We start from the raw sequence: 23,574 nt of genomic DNA on the forward strand, positions 1-23,574 counted from the left end.
TGGATCATAAGCTGAACTATGGTTTGAGTACAGCTGATAATGGGTGACTTGATTCATTTTCATTGTGCATGTCTTCTCAATTAATTTTGGTTTCCCCTGAAAGAATGTTTATGGCTTTTCAGTGTAAACATGGGGCATTTAACTACTTCTGGATAGTCACAGAATTTTTAATACTAATGGAGATACTTGTGCAGCCAATTACTTGGGAGGTTGACTTTGGAAGTTAAGTGAACAGTTCAAAGAATAACTGAGCTCTTTGTAAAAGCTTTCATTTCAAGCTGGTTTTCTTTGCTTTAGCTACTGATGAGTTGACCTCAAAAGCTGCAGAGATTCTGTACACTCAGGACTTCAGATCCTCATCCAGACTGGCTCGGTTAAAAAAAAAAAAAAAAAAAAAAAAAAAAGTCTACAAAAGCAGAAGTGTTTCTGCTGGCTTTAGTACTTGGCTATAGCCAGCTAAAAATCTATGGGCAGAGAGCTCCTTCTAAATTCAGTCATTGCTATCACTTTACTGCAGGTCAGATTCACAGGGGCTGAGACATCCACAAGGTTTCTTAATTTTTAAGCTTTCTCTTAAGGGTCTACTTTGAAAAAATGGGATTGCAGCACCTAACATAGGTCAAAATCTTGTCCTTCACAACTGACACACTAGTCTCCTGAAGGGAATTAGCTGAACTAGTATTAGGAGTGACACCAGCCTGAAATCAGTGTAACAGAGGAGAGAATCAGGCCTGTGTATGTAGGGCCTCTGTTAAATGCCAAGCCATCAGACCAAAAGACCAGAAATGATGCAACTGGAGATGCTGGCAGCCAGCTTTGATGCACAGGTCAGTGTGGTGGGAGAGCTATGAATACCAGGGCTATGCCCGTGCCAGCCTGCCTTACCCACAAGTGGTGTACTTCCAAGAAAAGCCTCCAGTGTAATAACAGCAGAGCTGCTTAACCTGCTGCTGCCCTGTGAGCTGCCTGAGTCCTGAGTGCTTGAAGTGAAGGAGGAATAGGCTCCTTCAGGGCTCAGAGCAGCAAGAGCAAGCTGGCTTTCCAGAGCTCACTGCTGAGACAGCCAGCTGTGCCTTCCTGCTGGGGCAGTGAGTATCCTGCACAGAAGAAAGAGCACAGCAATCTCAGGTGCAGCAGAAAAGAGAAGCCTGCAAAGTGAAATCTGCCTTTACTTTCCAATCTGTGTTGGAGAGTGATAGGAACTGCCTGAAAATATCCCTTATCTACAATATTTAAGTTACAACTCCCTGTCAGCCTCCATCAAGAAACAGCACTGTGTATGCAGTCCTACATCTCAGGTACAATACTTCACTGTTCTTCACAATTTTTGATTTCTTTCCACTAGACTTAGGAGATATAAAATACCACGCTGTGATAACTGCAGTACTGACACTTCATGTTCTTTGTTAGAACTGGCTGCTTCTTTCCTGGATCAGTCTTGCTAGCACAACCCAAACCAGTAAAATCCCTCACTAAAGTATTCTACTGCTGTCTTGGATGGGAAAGTACAGGTGATAATCAACATTCATGTATAGACTCTGCCTGAGGTCATTAGAAACTGCTCATTTTTGTCTGCTCACTCCTGCAGAACATGGTGATGGCTATCCCTTTGATGGCAAAGATGGTCTCCTGGCCCATGCCTTTGCACCTGGACCAGGAATTGGAGGAGACTCCCATTTTGATGATGATGAACTGTGGACTCTTGGGGAGGGACAAGGTACCAGACTTTTTCATGTTTCAGAACATATGGCCTGCTGGCTGCTCTATTTTAATGCTGCATTAAATGCTTTCACTGACTGTCAGTAAATATTAGGAGTTGAAAATTCATTTATACAATTTTAAATCTCTGCCATTAAAAAAGTGCTATGCAAAAGTGATTTATCTATGCATCAGTATATATTCCAGCACCAATACTGTATTCTTAAGACTCCATGTGACAAACAGAAATAAACCCCAAGGTCTGGGTGTGTCTGTGTTTCCACCCTGTCCCCCCTGCTACAGCAAATGTCATGCAAGGCCCATTGGAAATACCAAAGTGGTTCATGAGGCACAAGGCGTGTTCAGCTCATGTTCAGCTGCTGCCTGGAACCTTTGAAACTATACTGAACATTTTAGACCATATTACTTAAGAAACTAAATTACTAAATGTATTAACAGCACGTTTTTTAACTTTGCTTTGCCATAGTAACAACATATATATATTTTTCTGGGCTGATTCTAACACTCCACTGTGAGCAATATCCATGTAATTATTTTTAAATTACCAGTTTATATTTCAGCTATGATCATCCTGCCAATAGAGAGACCAGCAGCATATTGAATTTCAAAGTGGAAATTCAGACTGCATTTCTATATCAGAATCTTCCAGGAAAAGAAGATGTCCAGAAACTGTATTTTTTGTATCAGTAGGTGGCTAATTTCACCACTGCATTTGTTCTCCCTATAGTGGTCAGAGTGAAGTATGGAAATGCAGATGGCGAATATTGCAAATTTCCCTTCTGGTTCAATGGCAAGGAATACAACAGCTGCACAGATGCAGGACGCAGCGATGGATTCCTCTGGTGTTCCACAACCAAAGACTTCGATGCAGATGGGAAATATGGATTTTGTCCCCATGAGTGTGAGTAGACCAATGTTTCTACTGTTTTTTTCCTGGCAGACTGTTCCCTTCTTCTTTGCTCACCCACTTCTTCTTGTTCTTTTCTCACTTCCTTCCCTTTCAGATAAAGGAATTAATGTCTTTCAGAAATCATAACATACCAGTACCTGCACAAAATTATTAGAAATCCATGAAAACTAAGACTGTACTTCATTTCTACCTGCTTGGAATATAAACAGAACTCTCTTTCACAAGAATTTTATTTCATATTTGGAAACATTAGTTTGCAGATTAGAGAAAGTGTATAATGTCTTCATGTAGTCATAACTTTTTAAAATTAAACACAAGATTGTCATTATTATCTTTCAAATGTATTTATGGCAATATGTTTCCTATTAAAACAACAGGAACACATATTTCTGTGCTTGAAAACCTTAATGAGCCTTTAGAACTTGAGGATATAACATTTCAGACAATTCATTGGTATGAGTGTTAATTTCATCTCCTGTACATCATACAGCAGGAAACCTTTAGAGAAGCAATAAGTAAAATTGGCTGTAGCCTACTGAGATAATTTATCAGCAGTGAGAAGAGTAGAGAAGGTAAGGTGCTTTCAGCCACTCGTTCCACCTCCTGTTTGCTGGTTCCTGGCACATACATTAATAGCCATTCCCAGTACTGCAGTTTCCCACATTAATTTTTTCCCTTTGTACATAACCAGCTATTAGCTTTGGGGAGTGTTTCATCACTCTTTACCTTTCATATCAAGCCCTGGGTCACTAAAATTCCTGTCTATTACTCCTGGGTCATAACAAATAAGGAGAGTTTTAAAGAGAACAAACCAGAAAGCAATGGTGCTATTTTTCAGATTCATGCTAATCCTGCTTAAAACAATAGTACTAAACTTACTTACAGTATTATGGCTACATGCAGTCAGTACCAGGAAAGAGAATGCAGATTGCTGAAAGAAAGTTAGTGATGCCTTAAGCTAACAGCACATGTTCAGGGGTTTGCCAGCCCAAGAGTGCACAAGTAGAGCCCAACGTGTCCCAGCACACAAGTACTGCCACACGTGTACATGTATTATTATGTACATGTCTGAAAAGAAACGCATTTTTCAGAATATTGCAGATATGTGCGCATAGAAAAAGTTCAAAACAGGATTCTCTGGAATCCTGTTGTAGCTAAACACTAAATGGAGTCCTGCTAGACAAATTGTTGGGCTTTTTCAAGCAAGACCATACAGTTTTAAATACAAGGTTACATATTATCTGCATCAGGATGGTGGTGGTTTCCAAAGACAATCTGTTGTAGAACATATCAGTCTTCTAGCTCTAATGTGGTAAAAAGTTGTTTTTTAATTTCCAAATCCTTTATTGCCTGTTAAAGATCGCATTTAGAGCTAGGATCTACCCTGGTGACAGCTATTTATACAGCTATAGAGGATGGACAAGCAGGAGTATGAACTTTACACAGACTACAATTCATTTTTTTAAAGTTATTTGTATGGCTTTCAGAATATTTACTTCAGTGTGTTGTAAGTGTGCACGTGCACATGCACATAACTGCACAATCTTTTTTTTTTTTTTTTTTTTGTGAAACTTTGCCATCTCCTTCATTTCCCACCTTTCCCCAAATCTCCTCTTCCTCGAGTTAATTCTTTCAGGCAGAAAAGATAAAAATTTGGCTCATTTCTTTAAAATACTGTAAAGCACCCAGATACAGTCAGAAGGAAGCCCAGATTATAGGCAGCTGGAGAAATAGAGATCCACATACCCTGACTGATACACTTCTGTAACATCCTAAAGTCATGCAAGCCTGAAAATGTAAGCAGTGAAGCACTGTCAGGGAGAGCTGGTTCTGAAAGTGAAGTTCCTGGAAATGCCAGTGTCAAGGTTTCTGAAATGGAACAGAAGGGTTTCAGCCTTTTGTTTCTGATGTAATTGTTTTGCAAGATCCATGAACAGTTATGCACAGATGTTTCTAATTAAATGCAGAGTGGCATTGTTCACTCATTATTCCAAGGCACCATTTGCTAAACCCCAGCTAATACATTCTGATAGGAGAGGATTTACATCAGAGACTCTGTGCTGGGGGCAACATTCCTTCTTGTTGGCCTTTGTTTCTCACTGAAGTTAATTTCAATTCTACTAATTATAGAGGCACAGTGCATATATGGAAACATCTTTACTGCTATGGTACTGCACCAGGCTTTTCTAAAGTTAATCCCAGATCTGTACCCCAAGTTTGTAAACTGATTGAACTACAGTTTGTCAAAGCAAAAGGCAAAGCAGAACGTTATCTACCTACTACACCAACCTTACACAGGTGTGCTGAACTTCTCCTTTGCCGTATGGGATCAAGGGATCTTGACTATCTCTCATTTCCAAACTCCACTGACACTACAGGCAGTTTAGGCTCCTAACTTTGGTCCTCCAAGATCTAACGTTGTGCTCTCTGCCTGCACCTCCCTCACACTCACCACAGCTCCTACAGGCTGCTGCCCGACCTCTCTCCCAGGGAGAGCCCTCCTGGAGCTGCAGCCACCTCCACCTTGGATCTGTGCCACAGGGGTTTTAGCAGCCTTCCAGCCTGAGGTTTCCTGACATCACAACTGGCTGATTTTTCTAGGAAGAGCTAAAAGTGAAGTTCACATATTAGTAATGTCCAGTCTGAATCTGCTCTCTCTTCAGTGTATCTTCACCAGTTTTTAAATTGCTGAACTTACCATGATGCAGAACAAGGCCCTTTAAGATCCCCTTGCAAGTAAATTGCCCCTCTGTTTTGGGGAAACTGCCCTAGTCTCCAACTTTCATTTACATTAAAGCAATTTTATAGTAAGGAGGGGGGGATTGAAAACTTAATAAACCATTGTTGTTACCATCACATGATGTAGCCTCAAGCAAAATGAAAAACTGCATTCTGACTGTGACTCAGAAAGGCTGCATGCAAACTAAGAGACTGGCTTTCCATATGGTTTTTGCAAGTTAGCCACATGTAAACCAATATAAAAAAAGGCTATTAAAATGCAGAGTTTGCCAGACCTAGGGCTGGAAGCAGCTCATGGTAAGTGAGTCATCTAAACAACTCCGTTTAACTTTACTCTCCAATTCTATCATGACTTTAAAAATTAAATAAATAAAAAAAAAAATTAAAAAATTAAAATAAAGTCCTTCTCCAATCACCATAGTCCTACTTAATGCATCTTTCCTATCTTAGTACAGCATCTGAGACAAAATCCAACATTTGCAGCTTGCCCTTTTGGGGAGGCACAGTGTGTGTTGCAGACAGGACCCCATCCATGCCCAGGATGAAGGAGGATAGAATCATTGTTGTAGGCAGAGCAGAAGTTCAGCAAATGTGTGTGTGAGCCAGGTCTGCAAAGCTCCAAGTCCTCTCAGTAGTGGCACTGGAACTTCTATAACTTGCTGGTTCATGTCCCTGATGCTGTGGCCAATTACTGGTGTAAGTGTAAAAGGCAAAATGGACCATCTGTGTCACAATACCCCATTGTCAGAACCCTTTCCCAATCACCCTTAAGCAGAAGAGGTCTGGGGGGGTTTATTTAGTGCCACTCTAAAGAAGCACACACATAAACAATGCCTCTTCCCACTGATGCATCAGACTAAGCAAAGGCAAACCCCCTCAGACCCCACACAAACACTGAGCCTGTAATGGCTGTTGAGTCATCAAAAACAGCAAAGTTAGAACTAACCTGCCAAGCTTCCCACACACACATTTGGGTTTTAGCTGCAGCTTTAAACTGGATGAGAGAGGGGGGAAAAGGTGCCCTTGGACACCTTAAAAAGGCCAAATCATGCATGCTTTACACTGGGAATTCAAACAGATAAGTCATTCTGCAGTGCTGTTATTAAAATTCCTGGGGAATTAGCATGTGAATGCATGAAGGAGTTTTTATCTCTGTTCAGGGCAAGGCCTAGAGCAGTTTGTTGCTTTCACAGTCTCCTCTCACCAGCACATGGCACAGCACATTGTCCTACCACAGAGGATTCCCACTGATAGAGCAGCCAGGAGAAGACACAGTCTTCTGATTCACAAGATGCCTGATACTCCAAGCCACCTGCATTTTCATAGAATTCAATTTGAACTCACATTTTTTAAAATATCAGCATGTGAGATTGTATTTATCTTGCTCTAGATATTCCAGAAAGTTTAGTAAAATCCTAAAACCAATCCCAGAACTCAAGTAATTTTAATCTGAACCATTTTAATCTCTCATTTATGAGAAAGATTTCTTGTTCTCAGGGTTGAGTCATGGGGCCTTGTTTGTGCATATAGACTGACAATAAACACTCTCCATCCCCTCCCCTCCCCCAGAAGACCAATACAAAACCTTCAGGAACACTGACCAAGCAAAGGACAGGAGAAGCCTCCAGTGTTCAGCTTTCTTGGGCCAGTCATACTTGTCCTCTCCTGCTTCTCTATTGAGAGGCTGAGCAGATATTCTCAGAAATGGGAAGCAAACACAGAGGAAGAACCTACAGGTTATTATTCAATTTTACTGTACACCAGCATTTTAGAGAAACTGCCCAAAGTCTGCCATTCTAGCTAACATCTCTGACAGAAGGTAAATGAATCAGCACAGGGCTAAGGATCATGAGTGACTTGCTCAGAACCCTCTTTCTAAATGCTGTTTTAAGAAGGAATATCAAGATTGTGTTATGAGTTTGTGCTGAGATCAATCAGCCATTCCCTCCTATACACTTGTGAGACTGGAACAGCCCTGGTCTCTCTTGCCAATGCATTTCAATGCTGGTGTAAAACAGAGGTTCTGAGTGTGAAGAGCATCACACCTGAAGGGTGTCCATTGTCTGTCCAGATCTGGGCACATTCCCACAGGCACACTGGGACTCCTTGTTGCTACTGAGCTTTGTGTATTGACATTTTCCTCTCTCGTTCTCCCTACAGCACTTTTTACAATGGGTGGCAATGGTGATGGGCAGCCATGCAAATTTCCCTTCAAATTCCAAGGCCAGTCCTATGACCAGTGCACAACAGAAGGCAGGACAGATGGATATCGATGGTGTGGGACCACTGAAGACTACGACAGAGATAAGAAATATGGATTCTGTCCAGAGACTGGTACGAGGAATGTTGTTTGCATAACACAGTCTAACAAGTCTCCTTTGGCACACTTTCACCAGAGCACACAAAAGTTGATGAGTTAAACACAATTTCAACAGAGGTGGCCAAGGATGTAACTGGAACAGGAGCAATCTGTTGGTGTGTCACAGCACAGGTTTGTCAGGAATACAAATGGCAATGAACCTACAAATGCATGGCTACCACTGCAGGATAATTACAAGCAGGTTACAATTTGTTAATGGCCCTGGAAGGGAAGTCTCATGAGACAGAAGAAAGTATGAATAATATTTTAACTTAATACTTGCCATGGACACTTGTAAAAAGGAATCCTGTTTAGTACATTAAGCTTGTGTTAATAGATCTTTTCAGCAATTCAAAAAGCTAAGTGAAATGGTTTAGCCATGAAAAGAAATTTCAGCTTTCTTCACACTTTTTTTATACTTTCTAATGTGAGTTTTACTACATAAAGGAACAATAATTATATAGTGTTGAATAGATTGGCAGGTGTTCATTTCGTGACACTAGAGCCATAAGCATAGAGATGAAGTGAACCATGGCAGTTCTAAAATCTCTGGCTTTTAACAGAGCCAATGGGAAGCTACAATCAAACCTACATGCATCCTGCTTTTTGATTTTTTTGGGTCTCTTGAAAATGGCCTAACCATTTGCAATACAGCTTTGATGTACTGGTATTCGGCTTTCTGTTACTTTTGATAACCAGGTGTAACCCTTCCATTTTACATTACAGACATTAAAAAAAAAGAAAAGAAAGGATCAAATTCATTATAACTTGCTACAAGGTTAGGAAGAGAAAATTCTAAAGGATCGTTTAACTGAAAAAAAGAACCAGTATATCTAGAATCAATGTATTCAAAGTCCTAGGTAACACAGTCGCTATCACTGGAAGTAAGAAATACACTTAGTTTAAGCTTTTTTATTTCAGCAAAAAAGGTTATTAAGAAATAATAATGAATGAAAAATAAATACTAATAAATAATTATTAGGGGGCACAACCAGCTTTGCCTCTGTATTGCTGGCATGTACCTTCCCAGAAGACAGACCATAATTGGAGATGAACTGTAATTTCCAGGTAGCAGTGTAAATGAATTTAAATGAGTTTTATATTCTTTTCATATTCTGTTCATGATACCACTTTAAACTGTTATTTTAAATGCAGTTACATCATCTTCCCTCTAGAAATACTTGTACCTGCACATACAAGTATTATTTCTTATATATTACTGCCATATACTACATAGATGAGAACACAGGAAAATTTCTCAAGTTTTTGCAAAAATAATTGTTAAAAAAGTTATCCCCATTTAATACATCCTTTTCTTTAGAAAATGTTTAAAATCACATGATTTTCAATGGTATCCTGCTTCTTATTATATTATATTAATTATTATATTTACATTATAAATTATATTAAAATATATTAAAATTTATGTTATATTATAATAAAATATTATATTTATTAAGATAAAAAAGCTTATTCTTCAGTGGGACATCCACCAGCCAGGTGAATATTCAACAGTTCTTTAACCTTTCTGATACTAATCCTATCTTCCACCTGAACACTTTAAAACACTTTAAAATAACACCAGGAATAAGCATTAAAATATACTCACAATCACCTTCCAAAAACCACTGTTAAACTGCTGCTTTCCCAGAACTGTGAACATGAGACCAGGGCTCCTTTTCACCCCCACCAAAACTATTGGCAAGTCCACTGCAATGGCAATGTGTAGACTTTTTTTCCTTTTTAATTCTCTCTGACAACTTTCAAATATTACTTTTAATCTTACTCTTCATGTTCCTAGAAGGATTGCAGTATTTCTGCTTCCTTCCTGCTTTTAGTGTAGTTAAGAAGATGCAAAAGGGACCCTCTTCTCATTGTGTTTCCCTGTCATTTTGCACAGCCATGTCAACCGTTGGTGGGAATTCCGAGGGAGCTCCCTGTGTGTTCCCCTTCATCTTCCTTGGGAACAAATACGAGTCGTGCACGAGCGCGGGGCGCAGCGACGGCAAGCTCTGGTGCGCCTCCACCAGCAGCTACGACGACGACCGCAAGTGGGGCTTCTGTCCAGATCAAGGTGACGCCTCTGGTCGGGGCAGCACAGGGGTGACTGAGCAGTGCCCACACCCATGGCAGCGCACTGCAATGACGCCACACTCATCACTCCAGCACTTCTCCCCAGCCTGAAATCTCAGCAAAATTCCTGTACTGAAGAGTGAGACTACAGCTAGAGAGTCCCACCCCGATCTGGCTCCTCTGAAATATTCAGATTTTCTGAAGCCATAGTGGTGGAGGATCCTTCCAAAATACAAGACCATGAAATAGATTAATGAATAAGTAGATGGTTTTCTCCCCACCAGTTTTTCCTTCAAAGGCTAAAAGCCACAAATAGTATTTCATTAGCAGCATGCAATAAATTATACACTGATACAAATTAGGAACAAACACTAAGTGTAAAAAATTAATACATTCATGACTGATATTAGGAGGGATGACAAATATGTTTAAAAAGTGAGACAGTATAAAGTTCAAGTGGTGAATGTCACTATTTAAAATTACTTTGGTTAATATTTGCCATAATTTAACAAGGGCAAAAGGCTTTTTATGTTTACAAAAAAATGCTAGATTTGGGGGGATATTCTAGGAAGAAAGAAACCTGCCAAATTTCAGAGACTGTTTGAGCATAATTAATAAATTGTCATCCTATGATAAAAGGTTATTTCTAACCTAACAATATTTGGTACACCAGTATCGATTCAGAGTCTGTTCTCAGAGACATATTTACAGACTCATTTATCGCTTACAAGCCATTTCATGGTGAAAAGGAAGATTTTATATCTAGATTGCAAGTACAATTTTTCTGTACCTAAAAAGGATGTCCAATGTTATTTGCTACACTTCATTTTCTCACACAAGTATTAAGGCTGTGCTCAGAGTCACTTGTATGGGAGACAGCAGCAACGGTCACCCACAAAGGAAGGTTTTAGAATCTCTCCAGTGAAATGGCATTATTGGCAACGGGTGTGATGTTCACCAAGGGAGGCTGTAAATATTAATCATTATTATTTTTTGTGAATAACCCGTGTGGTACAATTCTATTGAAATGCACGCAGCTAACACTCTCTTACTGTGTTATTCAGGGTACAGTCTTTTCTTGGTGGCTGCCCATGAATTTGGCCATGCTATGGGATTAGAGCACTCTGAGGACCCGGGAGCTCTCATGGCCCCTATCTACACCTACACCAAGAACTTCCGACTTTCTCAGGATGACATTAAAGGGATCCAGGAGCTATATGGTAAAGTCCTCCCGCATCAGCAGAACTCAGCAGAAAATCTGGCAGCACAGGCTGAAATCTGGGACTCAGAATTTGCAGTAAATTACAAACGGCACAATCCCACCAGTGCCAGAAACATCCTCTGCTCCTTTCCCCCTACTTTCTTCATATTGCCAGGCCACCTTCCTCAATTAAATATCACAACTTAAGGATGATGGGTCACTAAATTTACTGGATGAAAAGGAGCATCAAAACATCCCATAAACAAAATCTTAAATGAAAATTTCTAGTGCCTTTACTGGGACAATGAAATGCCATGTTTGTCTCTAGCTTGAAATACCTGATGTGGGTGGGTTTGGATGTTACTTTCTGCAACACTCTGAGCTTCCCAGATTGTGACCCTCTACAAGAGGGGAAGGACATTGTTTCCTGTGTCACAGCTTGGAAACAGTTCACATTGCCTTCCCACAATTCAAGCTGTACCATCACGATAACATTTGCAGAAAGTGTGTGGGAGCTGAAACTTATGCAGTCTCCTAAAGAAAAAGTGAATTTAAGTATTTTTATGTAGCTACATCTTTAACATTTGTTGTTTTCTCCACAGATAGTCTTAGTAAAATGCATAAGTAGTATCATGATTAAGATTCCTTCCATGTATACATTTTCTACCTTGCAGAGGCACCAGTATACTACAGTCAACTAAGCAGTCATTCCCATATTCCATTTCTCTTTCTGTGCCTTTCACTTTTCTACTGAGAGATATTTTTAACTGTGACTATATTCTACAGTATTCCCCACCTCAGAAATTTTAATAAGAATATGCCAAAAATATTATCACATGAGACAAAAATCTGATTTGAATCTTCATTATTCCTTGTTCTTAGCTGCTTTAATTAAGAATGGGAATTGAGACATGGTCAAGATTAAGTGAGTTTTCTGAGCCCGTACTGTGTATCTTTGATAAGAGTTCAGAACTTAACCCAGGTGTCTTAAAGCATGCTTCAAGATCCATGATGAAACTATCTTTCCTCATCTTTTAACTCATATAACCCTTTACAAACTGCTTGCTATGTAAAACAAGTACTCAAAAAAAACCCTTCTTTTCTCACTTTGCTATTATCACAAATCAGCTACATTCCATTTTTTCTCATACAGTAAATTAACCCAATGTCTGAGAAAAAGAGGTAAATGCCTGCCTCAAGCCAAATAATAATACCAAATGAAATAAACCAGATAGTAAAATGTATGTTCTAAAAAGCACATTTTGATTCTTGGTGAGGGCAGAAAGATTATACAAATGGCTCAAAATGCAGCTTTGTAACTTGCCAAATATTGACACTTCTTTAAAAAGAGAAATCCACTTTGATGTCTTTCTCAGCAGATCTGCACATAATTCTGAGTACAAGGACTTTGAAATCTTTATCTTCTTTTTAGAAGCCAGCAAAATAAAAATTGTAATGTTCACTTCTGAACCCAGTGGAGTCACTTCTAATTATCTCTCAGGTTAAACAGGCAGCTCAGCCCAGACAGACACACACAGGCACCATGTCTCAAATGAGGCCACACAGAGGATTAAAGCAGAGTGGAAGTCAAGGCTTCCTTAGCTCTGCTCAACCACCCTTCTTCTGAAGAGATTTTATGATCAGTTTTTTCTCCTTTAAGAACTCTCTCCAAATGATTACCTTTTTAGAAGCCATGGCAGCTCTTGCTCTGCATGTAACCTGTGCAGCTTTTCATTTCAGTGTAACAGAATGTCTCTGTTCACCATCACAGAGGTGTCACCTGATGTGGGGCCAGGACCAGGACCAGGACCAGGCCCACAGCCAACCCTTGGACCTGTCACTCCAGAGCTCTGCAAGCATGAAATTGTGTTTGATGGAGTCGCACAAATTAGAGGAGAAACATTTTTCTTCAAAGATAGGTAAGTGAGATAAATTGCTTACCAAGAGAACCTCAGGTGAAGGAATCTGTGAGACCTATTCACCAAAACCTAGAAATTTATTATCAGGCACAACATCCACCCTTTGTTTTGTGTGTTCAGAGATGGGAAAGTGTTCTAATCAACTCCTAAGGGAAATGTAAATGGTTTAATTCAGGCTAAGTCCAAAGTCATTAAATATTAGCATTACGTCACTCATGGCTGCTGTAACAACATGTCAAGGACACTGGTGATTGGGATAGGCTACATGTGTGCAAAGCCTCCAAGAGAGAAGGCTCCAAAGGCATTTTGGATGCAAAAGCAGAGACACCCCTCATAAAATGAGGTGGCAGCTCAGCTGCAGCTCCCCCTGCCTTTGCCAGGGCCTGTATTACCCAACTGCTCAGCAATGAAGAGCATCTCCTAAGGAGTATGGGACCTGGCAGCACCATTGTAAGAGACACTAAAGCTCCTTTCTTCCCTGTCATAAATCAATACCAAATTTGGAATCATTTATCCTCAGCTACCCTGAACATTCTCCCAACACCACTGAAGACCTGGTCCACACACATTTAATGTGTGCCAAAATCAAACACTGTCTTCTAACATATAAAAACATATACAAGCATCTCAAGCTAAGGGAAGTGTTGCAACTCACCTGTTAATTCCTCCTTGCCAGTTGTCAGTTGAATTTTAAAAGGAAACAGGAACTAACAAACAAGCTCCCCTCACAAAATAGCAATTTAAAAACTAATTGTATCTCCTGGTGATATACCTGAGTCCAGCCATCTGCTCCAGATTCAAATTTTCAGCTAGATACATGAAGCATTTATTACTATGCTGCATGGTTTAACTCTACTCACCAGCTTTTAGTAACAAAAAAACAGTTAGTTAGTTGATTTTTAAGGGTAAACATCATGATTCCATGTATTTCCTTCTAGATCAAATCTATATGATACCCTGCATAATGGTGCTTTAGGTTTGAAGTTGGACTTTATCACTGGCTTTGTGTTTTAGCAATGCATAATTGGAATTTAAACCTTCTGCTTGTAAGAAGCTTCATTCTGGTCTGTGGGGATCACCCTGAAACCTTTTGTATTCTTTCTCTTGGCCTTGTCAGCAGCAGGCTAAGACTCCAGTGATCCCTACTGGCAAGGAACATTCTTTCTTGGCCACCAAATGGCCCCATAATAGTGACAGATCAGACTCACACAAAGCCTCACAGGGCTGGCCCCAAGAACCCATACCAAGTTTGCCAAAAACAGTGCCCACTTTTGCTAATTTAGTCATCAGAGTGCTGAAGTATTCACTTGAGCTCAGCACCTTCAAAGGAAAAACATTCTCACAGCAGTAAAACCCCTGCCAAGTTCCACACCATTCCCAGCTCCTGCTCCTCTTCTGTTCACTCGTGGCCCTGGGTTTTCAGCCAGATCTCCACCTTGCTTCTGCTCTTGCAAACCCACAGTCAGGCACAGGAACAATGTAAAATGTATTCTTAAACCAGCAGAGTGATCCAACATACTAAATAATCCCAACAAAATAGAAGTATTTTGCATTTAGATACAGTTGGTCTAAGAGCTATGCAAATACCAAAACAATCTGTTCAGACTGGCTCAGCCATTATCCAGCATGCAGCAAAAGCAGACAACTGTTGAACTGTTTTGCTCTGGAATGGTTTTGCCTGTCAGTCTTGCAGCTTTCCAAGTATCAGGCAAACAGCATTGTGACTCACTTTTGGAATTCAAGAAACAACTGTCTATCATGTGTCGTGTGACTTTTATGATTCATGAAAATTACCATAGAATCCAACTGTCACATGGCAAAGGGAGTAAATAGCAAAAAGGAGGACAAATATGATTAATTCTTTCCAAAAAATAAGTATTTTCCCTCCCCACCTCAAATCAAGGAAAGGAAATTACCAGGAAATGGGAATTACAGGAATTATGGCTGTTAGCCATAGAGAACAGTTGAGCTTTTCTATTGGGCACAGAATGCCCAAGAACAGCATTTCCACAGAGGGTTTTATTCTCAGAGTGAACAGAAGTTCATACTTTGAAATTTATCAGGACACTAAAAAAGACCCACTTTCAATGACTGCATATAAAAATCATCATCATCATTACAAATATAGATTATGTTAAAATATGATGTAAAATACCTACTGCAAGTAAATTATTAAATCTGCCTATAAATGTAATATTAAGATTTAATGTGGATGAGATAAAACATTTTATTGTGTTCAAACTGAAATGAGAAAGCCAAATAATTAATTTCACCATTTTCTCAGTAAGATGTGTAGAAATAGAAATACCTTCTACCCAATTCAAAAACAAAATAAAATTCATCTTTGACAAAGTTTCCCTTTCCAAAAGAAAACCTCACCAATTTAACAAGTCCCTTGAAATGTGTGGTTTATTAAAAACCTGGTGTTAAGTCTCCGTTGGCCCTGGAAAGTTTGAAATTCATGCAGATAGCAATTACTGGAACTGATTCAGCCATAAATCAGGTCCAAACTTGACTGAGAATCCTGTAACTTGGATTTTTAAAGGAAATACTTTTATGAACGCTGTGTTGTAAAAATTTTCTATATTATTTTCTGTTTCATATCATATTGGATCTTCTTTTCTGTCTAAAAAGACATGCATGAAATGAACGGTATTACCTATTACAGCGTGTCACATGTGTTTTAACACTTTCAAGAAGAGTAATTAGTCAGATGGCTTATTCTTTGCCTTTTTTTGTAAATGAAAATTATGAGTCATGCTCAGAGATATTTTTGTACATGTTAAAAATGCATCTATATATGCAAAACATGGATAGGATAACATATTACTATCTTCATTATTGATAAAAAATACAGCAATTTGTTAAATTAATTTAGGACTGCTCCTCCAAATTTTAGACAAAAAAATGCAGTTTAATATCCTGGGCTTCTCAAAGGTATAATTATTCTAGGCAGGAATGGGTAATAAAATTTTTTTCTCTGCAAAAAATTAAAATGCCAGCAGCACCTTGAGCTTCAGAAACATATTAATGGTAAAAGCAGTTTGACCTCAAAATTAAACGACTACAGCTTGGTGCAAGAGCAATTCCACCAGGCTGCTGATTTTTCATTTTATGACCAAATCAAAACTTTTGTTCTGTTGGGGAAGAAAGTTCCTCATTCTATAGAGGATGAAATTGCAGTGCCATTTTAAATACCAAAAGCCCTCAGCACAAAGCTTTGCCATTTAAAGATAATTAGAGCTTTTTAAAGCTTAAATCAAATGATCATCCTACTTATACGTAAAATAACCAATAAATTACCCTTTGCATTTCTCTAATGAACATTTTTAGTGCTAGCAGTTTCTTTTATGGCCAAACTCACTTCCAAGCATTATGATATACTTCTATTAAATTTGAACTTTTAGTCACTACAATAGTAATTGCAAAAGCAGTTCATGGAATACAAAACTCTGCTTCTGTTATATGCTTATCCATCTGCTCCATACACAGCACAAGGAGGGCTCTAACAGTTTAAACACTGTGTAAATGAGTTTATTTGTATGCTCAAAGCACTTTATTTGTGTACTCAAAGCATAGATAAATTTTGCCCTGATGCAAAAAAGCAATGGGAGCACAGCAATTTCACCTGCAGTCCAGCATGCAGCTTTTGGTGCAGCTCCTCTAGCAGCATAAACTCCAAATAAATGAGTTTGCTTTTCAGTCAGTGGAGAGAAGAGTTACAAGTGTGTGCTGCGAGCGCGGGTGTGCGCATGTGTGTGTGTGTGCTCACGTGGCTGTGCCAGAAGTGATGAGAAACAGATGTGCTGCTGAATTAGTTCATTGTAAATCGTGTACAATTTTCTGTTCTGCTCAGATTCATGTGGAGGACTATAAACCCCCGAGGAAAACCCACAGGTCCTCTTCTTGTTGCTACATTCTGGCCCGATCTGCCAGAGAAAATTGATGCTGTCTATGAGGCCCCTCAGGACGAGAAGGCTGTGTTTTTCTCAGGTATTGGTTTTAAAGGCTATATTTTTTTTTACAGCTATGGGTTTTAAGTTTCAAAATGTAAGTAGCCATTTGCATAATGCACCTGGAACAGGTAACAGCCTAAGAGCCAGCAGAGCCGACAGCCAGGGTGACAGATCTCCCTATTCACAAGTTGAGGATTTTAGGACAAAAGCTGGATCTGAAGGATTCAAAACAAAATTCAGCCTCCAGTACAACAAAAGGAGAACTATAAGCACCTAAAAAGAGACATTCAACAATAAGCAAAACCAAACAAGAATCATATTTAAAATGCAAAGCGACAACAACAGTGGGAGCTCTCTTTCCTCAGTCCCTGCTCCATTTTTCTTCCTTCCATTTTAAGCTATTATCTCAGCATGTGTTGCTTGAGAAGACTACATTTTCTTTTTTCTCCTCATGCCTCTCCCTGTCTCCTTGCCTTTTGCCAAAGACTGACTTCCACTTTGGCTTCCAAGCATCTTCCTTGGTGGCTCATCAGGCAGAGGATACAGGCGGCTGTGCAAGCTGCCTCCATGGGAGAGGAGGAGGACAGGAAGCTCTGCTCTGTCTGTCACATATGGTTCAGCTGTAGTGGCCAAATGAGCAGAGCTGTGAGACTGTTTTCAACATGAAGAACTGAGCCAGCAAAACCTAGGCTCCAGTATCTACTAAAAACATGACTAAACATCTCCAGTCGTGTAAAAACCATATGGCAAAAGCTGCTGCACACTTTCTGTACAGGAGAGAAAAAAGTAATAATAATCTATTCCACATGGCTCAGAGGACATTTGCTTTAGTTTACATAGATGGGGGAAAAAATCCCTAAAATTAGTTAGGCAAACCAAAACACTTCAAATATTGCATATATTATATATAATCCTATCACGTCTATACCTCTCCTTTTCTTTATAAATTCCAGGAAAATGTAGCTAATCTGCTTTTTTAAAAAAATAAGCAAGAACTATCAAAAAACAAAGATTGGTTTGAAAATAACACAACTGTCTTAAAATACTCACCAGTTAGTCCTACCCTTTGCTCCTGAATAGTGAATCAATGACTTCCAAGAATTTCAAATGCTACACTTTACATTTTTTTCACACTAATACTTTACTTACTTACTTTCCCACTAGCACAGAGTGAAAGAAATGTCCTTTCATGAATAAATCTTTCCATGGCTTTCAGAGAATCCAGTGAGGCTATTTGCTAAGCAAATTGTAATTCTATCTAAAGAACATGGAACACTACTACATAGTCCACTGGTGCATATCTGGAGAGACAATAATGTTGTGTGACAAAGGACAACGGGAACTCTGAGCAAAACCTTCCTATTCATCACTCAATAAAACTGGTCAACAAATAAAATAAAGGGTGAAAATGAGCTGCTGCATTTGAACACCAGGTGCCCTTGCCTGATTTCAGAAAATTTTCATCATACAAAAAATTTTCTTCATATACTACTTGTTTTAGCACATAACTCCAATGTGCCAAGGCAGTGTCTGTCTCAAAGGTGCATCAGCTAAGAAAAGAGGAAGCAAGAGAAACGAGGGGATGTCTTTTCCTGAGGCAAGGATCCCTTCAGTAGCAAAAGCAGTGGGAATCACAGTCCATTTGGAATGTAATCACAGATGGTAAAATACTGGAAAGACATGGTACAGCTAGCGCAATAAAAAGTTACATGGCAAAGCAAAAAAGAACAAATACTGACATTTTGTTACTGATTAATAAACAGGTTTTGTTTGCTTTTTTCCCTCCCCTTAGGAAACGAGTACTGGGTTTATTCAGCCAGCAACTTGGACAGGGGCTATCCAAAGAAACTCAGCAGCCTGGGACTGCCCCCTGATGTGCAGCGTGTCGATGCAGCTTTTAACTGGGGCAGGAACAAGAGGACATATATTTTTGCTGGAGACAGATACTGGAAGTAAGATGCATTGAGTGATGGTGGGATGCTGTTAGCCGAGCTGTCTCTAGGGCTGAATGCACCCTGAGCTTCGGGAGGCAGGGACCAAACACAGAGCACATCCTCTGGGAATGCAAAACAAGGGCTGCCAGGACAGTGCTGACAGCAGCAAAGTGCTTTAGTACAGCAACAGGAAGCTGGCACATGTCTGAGAAAAAAACAGCCTCAAAAACAGCAATGGAAGAGGGTATCTGGGAGTGTCTGTTAGGCTGCTCACCACTAACAACTTATCCCTGTGCCCCCATGTACCAGCAACTGCCCCACACCAGTCCCTGGCTCTTAAGAGGGGCAAGTTGTCCTTACTGTCACCTCACAAATTCTGGGAGAAAACTCTACAAGGAATTCCTTAAAAATACACTGAGCTCCAATCACTAGAATCCGAAGACTGACCAGGTTGCCTAAGAAATGCTTTCACTAAGCCATAAAGTTTAGAGGCACAGGATTTAAAGGAAACAGCAGTGTGACTACCAAAACATGCTGGGGATGACTGTAAATCCTTTCAGCAGCTGATCTACTATCACTTACACCTTTGCCCTGCTAATATAGTTGGCACTGAGGAAATCTGAACAAACCACAAGTGTATCTGTAAGTACTTTGAGAAAAATCTTTTCTTCAATTCATTTTGACAGTCTCTCAATCCTTTTTGTTTCCAGTGAAACTCAGATGACTTGCTACCATGCTCTTATCATCTTAGATTAAGAAAGAATGTCCTTAAAAATCTCATTGCTATTACTGTGGTAGAAATAAATATCTTACACCTGAAGAGTCTACTAATTATAGAATTGTATTTAATAGAATTTCATTACCATAATTGCCAGGAAGATCTGGTACAAAAGACCATATTAAAAAGCAGAGGTGTTTTGTGAGTTACCTCTGTGCTATCAAAATGGCATCAGAACAAAACAGAGGCCCTGACTCCTGCAGTCACTGTCAGAGGCCTGTTCCAGGAACAGGACTTCACTTCAGGAATGCAGACATTGCACAACAGGCTGAAAGTGGATCCATTCATTAGCTGACAATTTAGAGGAAAGTCAAACATCAGAAATAACCTCCAGAAATCTAAAAGATTCTCCAACCTTTAAGGGCTCATTCTGAGAGATGTTCTATATATGATAGCAAAGAAGGTCTCAGTATAACTGAGTCCATTTTATGTGAACAATAACTTCATGTTATAATTAAACTGAATGATTTTATTTTATCCTAATGGCTGTGGATTCCTGTAAGTAAATAAAATACTCTTTCCATACACTTGCCACTTGATCATAATTTTCAATTACTTTAAGGACAGTATTCTTCTCCATTATCTAAAGAAAAAAAAAGAACTAAATACTTAAAGTATGTTATTCATTCTTTAATGTCATATTGTAGAGACCAATTAAACACTAATACAGCCATTTGCAACACTTCAGACTCCTACTAAAACCTACAGCCTATGAGTTAAAAGCTGCTGGTTTCCTCTGTACCAACTATTGTTTTGATTAACTGTACCGCAGGGCCTCCGAGTAATTCATCACTCCAATCACAGACAGTATTTCTATCAAAGTACCTTATCAAGTGCAGTCACTGCAGAATGCATAATTTATTGTTAAGGAAACAAAATAGGATTAAGTGATTTCTATCTGCATGAAGTAGAAAGCAAGCAGTTGAAAAAGTATTTCAGAAAAAAATGCATCTCTGTTGAACAGACACTATAACCCTTAAGTATGTGGCTGTTACATTTTATACAAGGACTCTGTCAATGGAATCAAAATAGTTACATACCATAGTACTTCCTGTGTCATTATCACACTTACTTTAAATGGATTTTTTGGAAGCCTTCTGTCTCCTTCATTCCAGCCACAAGCTATTTTAGAGCTATTATAACAAGACTGTTGAGCATAGCAAAGTTTTGTGAGGGAGGGGAAAAGGAGCTGGCTCAGATTCCACAGCTGAAGTTTTAAAGCTACCCAGCAAGGTATTAGATTTTCTTTAAATAGCCCAGAAAAAAAAAATAGTAAGGAATTTAAATGAAAAATTTAAATTGATTTGGACCAACCTACTGCTCATCATTGTTACTGCTGTACCATTGGACATATTCCAAGTAGTTCCATGACCAATGAGGAAAAAGTAACCTGAGATACCTATGGACATGGATAAATAGAAATTAGGAACGTAAATGGTTTTCTCCTTCCAGTACTGTCAAGGATGACCTCTCTGAAGTCTTCTGCTCCTGAAGAGGTTCTTGAGCACCTGAAGGTCATTGAGGCCTCACATGCTGTACTTGAAGCCTGGTTCAAACTATATTGCACGTCACTGTGCTCAGGACACCTCTACACCTCCTACTCAGCACTGACCCCATCCAAATTACACTTTTGGAAAGAACTTTCCTTAGAAAGCGTATTTTCAATTCATTATTACATTTTTGAAGGAAAGATGTAAAATTTTACAGGATTTTAAAGGAATCATCAATAATTATAATGAAATAGAAAGCATGTTACAATCTCAGTTATTATATTTCTATTTGTTTTATATAGTCACATTTGCTGAGGACACCCTGAAAAATTATATTACAATTTAACATTAAGTGCAGATTTGTAATGTAAAGATATAATTTCCTTCAGGTACAATGAAGAAAAGAAGAAAATGGAGCTTGCATCCCCGAAATTCATTGCTGACGCTTGGAATGGTGTTCCAGATAACCTCGATGCTGTCCTGGGCCTTGGGGACAGTGGTAAGCTGTAATTCTGATTTAAGTCACTAACAAACTCTCTTATTTGTTTGCTGCAAAACTTATTAGAGACTTTAGTTTCTTGTGGCCCATGAGCAGGAGCCAATGCCTGATGCACAGGATGTCCTAACACCAGGGTGCATGACCGAGCCAGTCCTTGTGGCTTGGACATTGCCCAGCTTCTTGACACTCCCCAGGTTCCTCCACACCAGCACTCAGTCCCAGCACCATTTCAGCACCATCCTGCCCTAGCACAACCAGAACTCAAGAACGATAATCTCCCTGATCACAGGCATGAATGAGTCTCATGCTGCAATTTTTCTTAATTTCCTATGCACTCCAGCTGAGATCCTGGCCTGTGGTTTTAAGGGGCCTTAAATTTTGCACAGATATGCACTAAAGTCTGACAGCAAAACTGGTGTCACATGAGTCTTGACTCAGTCATATTTTCAACATCTATTTTGCCAGTAAATATTTCTTCCCAGAAAATTCTGGCTCACAAAGTAGTGACCTTATTTAAGCTCCATTTAACAACACCTCTCTTCTACAGGATGGGAATTTTAATGTAGTTTTAAAATATATCTTTTTAAAAATACATATACATGTGAATATTTTGGGAAATAAGTCATTCAGTTCATTAAGCTTCATGAAATCACAAAGACAAAAATATCTTTGACCAAGAATTATGTGCTCCATAATCTGAGCATGTTTATTTATTTATTTTAACAGGATATACCTACTTTTTCAAAGATCAGTACTATCTACAAATGGAAGACAAGAGTTTGAAGATTGTTAAAATTGGCAAGATAAGCTCTGACTGGTTGGGTTGCTGAACCATATGAGATATCAATAACCAAATATTTACTTTTTTGTTATATGCCTTATCTGTAATTAGAAATAGATCTGAATGCTAATTACTGGACCAGTCTGGTACTGGCACCAAAACACTAAGTACCAGTACTGTACACATCAGATAATTTAAGAGTGTTTGCCTCCTCAGTATACAAAAGATGTTTACGTATATATTCTGGTACAATTTTTCCGTTGTCATGCTAGTCATAGTAGTGCTATGAACAGAACAGCCATCATTCTTTATTGCCTTGGTGCTTAAACAAAGCCTTGGAACCTTTGGAGACTGGATCATGCCCCTCTGTTATTCACATACCAGATAGGTTCAAATGAGATGTACCAGCAGTGCACTTTGATTTTTATTTTTTTTAAATACAACTCTGTTATAAATGGATGGTTTGTCTTGATGTTTTTCACCCTCTTACGAGTTTGATCATTACTTCCATTTATTTACATAATAATACAGAAAGACTGTCAAAGGCACAGGTTGCCTCAGGATCTGCTTTGTGTTGATGCATGATAGAATCATGGCAAAAAAACTGTGTTAAAGTATTGTTTTAAAGTACTTTTTATTTTACTACCTTAGTTAAATTTAGCAATTTGCTTCATGCACTTTGTTACTACTATATAACTTGTTTATATGGATGAAAACGACTCAGATTTTTGAAGACAATGTGTTATACATAAAAGTCAAGTATTGTTTAACGTGTTTTATTTTTCTGTTCTTTATAATATTGGGGGGGTTGTTCAATTAGGCTTTGTTCTTTTCACAATCTGATAGAATGTTTCTCATTAAAAAATAAACCAGAAAAGAATGTCCCACACATGAAGTGCCAACAATACCAATAAAATCAAATTACACTGTCAACACTATTCATGGCCAGGCTTCCTTGAATCACTTGAAATTATAAATCCAGTAGCATGTTTCAGTGCATTACCTGTCAAAGGCAAAAATATTACCCCAGTATATAAGTACATAGGGGGTTTATTTAGAAACCTAGGTTGTTTTCTCTGTTGGTTCCAAGGTGCAACTGCAGCAATTTAAAGAGATTATATGGCCCCATGTCTGTGCAAAGCCCACTACTCTCCCTGAACAGTTTCCACTCCTGTCTGTCGTCCATACTCTGTGACAGGCTACCTCTCCACAGCCC

At 39.0% G+C, this 23,574-nt stretch overlaps 1 protein-coding gene across 1 annotated transcript in view; it reads left to right on the forward strand.

Moving 5' to 3' along the window:
* Positions 1-23,128, forward strand: part of MMP2 (matrix metallopeptidase 2) — a 29,250-nt gene extending 6,122 nt beyond the window's left edge. The window contains exons 4-13 of the mRNA XM_068202741.1: positions 1,589-1,717; positions 2,447-2,620; positions 7,529-7,702; positions 9,628-9,801; positions 10,865-11,020; positions 12,773-12,920; positions 16,777-16,913; positions 18,669-18,828; positions 21,468-21,577; positions 22,304-23,128. Coding sequence (XP_068058842.1) covers positions 1,589-1,717; positions 2,447-2,620; positions 7,529-7,702; positions 9,628-9,801; positions 10,865-11,020; positions 12,773-12,920; positions 16,777-16,913; positions 18,669-18,828; positions 21,468-21,577; positions 22,304-22,407 — 1,466 coding nt within the window. The 3' untranslated portion in view covers positions 22,408-23,128. The remainder of the gene's footprint in view (positions 1-1,588; positions 1,718-2,446; positions 2,621-7,528; positions 7,703-9,627; positions 9,802-10,864; positions 11,021-12,772; positions 12,921-16,776; positions 16,914-18,668; positions 18,829-21,467; positions 21,578-22,303) is intronic.
* The last annotated feature ends 446 nt before the right edge of the window (positions 23,129-23,574 follow it).

The sequence above is a fragment of the Anomalospiza imberbis genome, chromosome 12, assembly GCF_031753505.1.
Source record: "Anomalospiza imberbis isolate Cuckoo-Finch-1a 21T00152 chromosome 12, ASM3175350v1, whole genome shotgun sequence".
Classification (NCBI taxonomy): domain Eukaryota; kingdom Metazoa; phylum Chordata; class Aves; order Passeriformes; family Viduidae; genus Anomalospiza; species Anomalospiza imberbis.